This window comes from Sinohyriopsis cumingii, chromosome 9 (genome assembly GCF_028554795.1).
Source record: "Sinohyriopsis cumingii isolate HCF-2022 chromosome 9, ASM2855479v2, whole genome shotgun sequence".
Classification (NCBI taxonomy): Eukaryota; Metazoa; Mollusca; class Bivalvia; order Unionida; family Unionidae; genus Sinohyriopsis; species Sinohyriopsis cumingii.
The window spans coordinates 102401496-102407495 of NC_142969.1; the positions used below are offsets into that span (position 1 = coordinate 102401496).

The window sequence follows — 6000 nt, forward strand, 5'->3', positions numbered from 1 at the left end:
GTTAATATAAATCAGCATAATTACAAACAAGTGACACAAAAGTGGAATTTCTTTATGAAGATGTGTCCTGAATATGAAAGTGACTCTTAAGGTAGGAGTTAATTTATTAAAATCAATCGAATTTCAGGGAAACATTCTTTAGTTCCTTAAAAAAATTGTAGAGCTTGTGTTTATTGAGCTTTTGCATAAGTCAAACATTTAATTATATAAAAAATGGCGAGAATTGAGAAAATCGAGAGGAATACTAAACGGCTTCAATTCAGTAATGTTCGATTAGATAACTTTTGTATAAGCGACCCTCAAACCTTTCAACCAATACCCAAATTAACCTTTACCTGTTTTTGTCCTCTTGAACAATTTCTCATAATATTGTTTTTAAAGACTACTTAGATATATGGGTCGCAATATGATATATTCTTGAATATATGTTCATAGAAAATTCAGAGTAAGTTGAAATATGATATCACATGGTTCACTTAGTAATTTTTTTCCCACACACTGGCTATGTATTTCAATTTCTGTATAATACATGGTAATGTATGTGATGCGGGACGAATGTTTAAACTTTCATAAATTTGAAGAAGGTATGATGTTTTTAACAAAGTTTTGGTTTACTCATTCCTTTTTATTACGCTGGATGCTTTGTTCCGCAGGAAATCGTTCGCATGGAGTTTTTTTTTAAAAAAAATACTGATGATTGAGCATCATCTGCAAGAATAGCTAGTTTCTTCCTTTTCCAAGTTGAAACTGCACATTGAACAATTTTTCTCAGTAGCATAGTTAATGTTGAGAACATGTGCTTTAACGAATATGCTCTAAAACCTAACCGTTTCAACACGTTCGACTCTGAACGACGTAATATTTAGTGGAAATCATGTATGAATCACCCTTTGAACCGTGTGTTTATTCTACTCAAAGATGTTTTACGTTTCCCCGAAAACTTATTTTGGTTTATCTCTTTTATGGAAATCAAGAGATTAACATTTTTTGTAACACTATTATTCTATTTCTATGTTGTAACCTCTTCCATAACAAGGGAACATACAAAAAAAAACATTAGCAATGAATTTCAATATTACTATTTCCAAAGGAATCGTGATACTTGTAACAAATCGAAATGTAATATAGTATAATCCGATCCCAATATTTAATATTTTCGTGCATAAAAATCAGATATTTGGAACAAACCGTTTTTGCTTAGACTTTCGTCAAGTAAATAAAATAACCAAAACCTTTGTCGGATATCGAGACCTTGTTTTCAGAACTGGCAGGTCACCTATATATTACAAAATTAGATTTGACCAACGGGTGCTAGAGTGTGGCTATCGCTGATGATACGCATGCGTTAAAGAAATCGGTGTAAACTAAAGTTCTCTATCAGTGTAATGTCTTACGTTCGTCTAATGTGCAAATTGCGAAAAGGCATGGAAAACGTTGATAGTTTCGACAAATATATTTGTGTGTACCACTACATGTGATGACGATAGTACCGTATTAGCCATTTTGTTCTACAAGTGTAGTCTAGCTTGGGAAGCTGATGCCATCTAATACGTGGTTCGGGATAATTAAAATAGCCATGGCAAGACTTAAGCGACGAGAGACGTTCTGGACCTGAATAAGGAAACAGATTCGATAGTTTCTTGGGTTAGCAGGGTTTTACAGGAAATTCCTACCAAATTTTGCTAACGGGATTGACAAGAAAAGGTCAACCTAATAAAGGTTATCGGGGCTCATGCCAGGGAAGAACTGTTAACGCTCGTAATGGAACATTTATTACTGCACCAATCCATCACCTGGTTGCCAGAGTTGAATAAATCACATGGTTATGAGCAGATTTGATACAGGAGAAAGACGGGGTAAAGTTACAGTAGCTTATGCAAGTATGAAATAACTGTCTCTGGAGCATTACATACTAAGTGTCAGAAAGGGAATCTTTGTCAGTAATGTGGTGAATAGGAACATTTTACATAACATTTCGGAAGGTAAATTTCCTTGAAACGGACCACCGACCACTCATGCATTTAAACAAAGCAAAAGTCGAAAAAGAAAGGTTGATGCGTTGGGCTTTGACTTTTCAGCGGTATCGCTTCCAGTTCGAAGGAAACAGAGTGTCGGAAATATAGGGGCTGATATCTTGAAATGAGTGTGATTTGCAGATATTTTTGACGTCATGTCCTGATTCTGTTTGCAATTTAGGTTCACATTCTATGATTGTCAAAAATGTTTCCACTTTTTCAAGTGGGAGGTATTGTCTCCAAATTGTGAGTACTAAAATAGCATTGTATAATGATTGAATGGTAATATATTTGGGTTTCTTTGCCGAGTACAGCGTTGTTCGGGGTGCATAATGTCAGCTTTAGTTGTTTTAAAATGCCGAGTTCGGGTCTTCCTCACGTAGAATCTGCTGGTGACTGAGAGAAACAAGATTACCTCAAGTTCTTTTGCTGTGGATTTGTCTACAGCTAGGGTATATAAGAGGTCTAAATTTTATCAGTATAATCTCAATGCAGATGAGTTTGGTCCGGAAGTTGTCTACTTCACGTACGCAATCGTCATATGTGTTATTGAATTCTAAGTTTTGTATAACTCTCGTGTTGTGATTGACATTGGTTCGTTGGACTCGTCTGGTTTTGTCAGTGTGAGGCGCCAAAGGTTTTGGACCAGTGGGTTTGAGGGAAAGGGAGTTTTTTTTCAGGGATCCTTCAGTAGGAACGGTTTTTGTGAGGCTGTTCATTCACCACTGGAAGCAAATGCTGAATCAGAAATCTCTTATGTTTTCAACTGGATGCAATGCGATGAATAACATCATACTTTTCTCTTTTAAATCAAATCAAATGTAATATCTCATTTTGTTTTCAAAGTTTATTAAATATCATTACTTGTGTAAAAATTGTATTCAATGCCGCTCTTTGTAAAAATCAGTTATACGCCCATTATACTTGGCGATGAACCGTATATGATTCTACTTGCTTATCAATTTGATACAGTGATCACATCATGCCGATAAATTCACGTCTCAACCATATTTATTTGTAATTCCATATATTAATCAGATCTCGTGAAAATTCTATACTCTGTTCTTATCCTCTCATATAAGGGGACATTAGACTTTATTTAGTTTAAAGTCCATGCCTTGATCGGTTCAGTTTAAGAACAATTTATTTTTTATATCCATTGTTGAGCTTTATGCAGATCATTTTATAACATCCACCTCTGAACGTGATATCCATCAGTAATGTCAGATTCAATCACTATGCACACGCAATGTGAAAAATATCTCATTCTTGTAATTGTATTAAGTGTTCTCGATAGATCCTTTCCTACTAGACTTCAGTCCTGTTACAAACGCACATGTAATTGTATTAAGTGTTCTCGCTAGACCCCTTCCTACCAGACTTCAGTCCTGTTACACACATATGTACTCTTAACTGAAGATTTGATTCTCAAGCTGTCTGTTTGTGGTAGTAATTCGAATGTTTCTAAATTTTGACTCCCACTATAATATTGCATTCACGGAGATGAGACAAACTTATTGCTGTGTGGTTATCCTTTGTCTTTATTTAGATTTGTGTATGTGACGTCACTACCTGCAGGAATACAGAAAACATCAAAAGAAACAAAGAATACCGAACTGAAAAGAATGATAAAAGAATGAGTCACATTGTTTACAAAGCTATACTGGATGGTTATATAATTTTCGATTTTCCATTTTACATTAGCACAACTGCGTTATTCAAAATCACTCTTTGGTAAACATATAAGTCGTATCAAAAATACGTTATACAACAGCCGAATAGTTAGTATGATTCATGACAAATGCCTATTTGAAACTTATACTCCAGAGAAAAGGTAAATGCGTCTGCAATTTGACAACGACCATCTCCTGTACCATTCCCTGTAGACAAATCTAAGCGTGTATCACGTTTATTGAAAGCTCAAGAGTATTTCTGTTATTTCTTGTTTGTGACATTCAACTGATGACAGTCCACTATAAAACATTCTATCTGTAATTTCAGAGCTAAGTACGAAAAGGAGAATAGAGAAAGATCTTACATAGAACTGCAAGAAATAGAGAAAAGAAAGGACTACTATGGAACTATAGAAGAAGTTTACGATGAAATTAAAGATTCTCCTGACGATTATTCAACCATTCGGGACATTGTCCCCACCGAAGACAGCGTTGGGAGTTATATAAAACTTACTAACTTTCAAAAGAATGAGGCCGAAGGATATTCCTATCTAAACAAACTCGCAACTTATGAATATGAGTCAATCGGCAGAAAACATGACACGAATGAAAAAGGAGCTCCCGCTGTAGAGACAAAACTTCGTTACCAAAAGCGCCCCCTACCAGCTGAAATTCACGAAGATGTACATCTTTAAATAATCTTTGATTTCCTGACTTGAGTTGCCTTCTCTAAATTGTATAGTTTTTACTGATTAACAAACAATATGGGGTACTATTTTATGATTAAATATACAGAATTCAGATACGTGTTCCTAAATATTATATAACTCTTATTTTACACTTGATCTGAATATTTTGCTGCTATCAAATGTTAGGAATGTTTTCAAAGAAAATTGTACATTGAAAATCAGTCATTAAATGGTATAATTTTGTAAGTACTGGATAACTGCGAAAGGTCAACCTCTTGTTGAAATTGAAACCTTTAGAATTGCATCCTTATTTGTTTTCTCGTTTACAGAATGCAAGCAAGATTTGGACAGATAATACGTTTCTTACATATCGAGACGAATATATACATTGTAACCTGGTCTTTACAATATTCTAATACCTTTGAAACGTTTTAGTCTACAACGTAAATTCAACGAAATTAGTTTGTTACTTTACCTTAAATTAAGTAGACTAACTAATTAAACGTCATGCATCGAACTCAATGGACTGTCTTAAACCAGCAGAATTGTTCTATTCTAAGCAAGAATAAATCACCCAAGTATCAATTTATTACAATTTGCAATAATTTATTTGGATCATAAGATATGTTATTCCTACATGTTTTCGTTATTTGCATATGAATTGGATCTTATGCATATCCTCTTCATATTATATTCTATTCATTTATATTATATTATATTATATTATATTATATTATGTTGTATTGTATCGTATCGTATAGTATCATATCATATCATATCATATTATATTATATTATATTATATTATATTATATTATATTATATTATATTATATTATATTATATTTTAAATTAACAGGTAGTCAAATGTATGGTATTTAACATAGCAAAGGGTAGTCAAACATATATAAAAAATCAACGTAAAGTCAAACGTTTTACATTAATAAATCATTAGCTAGTCATCCTTATTATATTAATATACAACAAATGGTGTTCAAACATATTATAGCAATAAACCAACAAGAAGTGATACTTATTATATCAATAAATCAAAAGGAAGTCAAACATATATCAGTATTATCAACAAATCTAGAGGCGGTCAAAATTATTATATAACAAAATCAATATGAAGTGATAATACTATTTCAATAAATCAACAGGTAGTCAAAATAGTCAAAATATTATATCATTTGTCTATGGAATAAGTAACCAACTGAATGAGTTAAAGCAGATGCTTCGTGGACTGCCACATACGAGCTGCTTTGCCACATTTCGCGTTAACTTGTTTGATACAGTGTTTCGGATTTAGGCTAGCTATAGACGCCAGACAGGGTCTTTCAAATAACATGCAAGTTTCAAGGCATAAACTGTCTTCTTTAGCTGGTAATAATAATGGCAAACACTATACTTACAGTTTTACATGCTGCATTTCCTTAAAATATACTTTCTTAGTTCGGCAAATCTGAATTACATGAGCTATGTCATGTGTTCTCAAGCTTGATTGTACTGCAATTTCGACTATATTCCAATTGCAATTACATCCACATTACTGCACTCAAAGTGAAATGAACATTATATTCCATAGCGTCTTTTTGATAATTGAAATTGAAAGACTTCATGTTTTT

General features: G+C 33.2%; 1 protein-coding gene across 1 annotated transcript in view; it reads left to right on the plus strand.

The window, feature by feature from the left end:
• Window positions 1-5011, plus strand: part of LOC149792355 (von Willebrand factor D and EGF domain-containing protein-like) — a 105441-nt gene extending 100430 nt beyond the window's left edge. Inside the window, exon 25 of the mRNA XM_089969563.1 lies at window positions 4017-5011. Within this exon, the coding sequence (XP_089825689.1) occupies window positions 4017-4383 (367 nt within the window). The 3' untranslated portion in view covers window positions 4384-5011. The remainder of the gene's footprint in view (window positions 1-4016) is intronic.
• The last annotated feature ends 989 nt before the right edge of the window (window positions 5012-6000 follow it).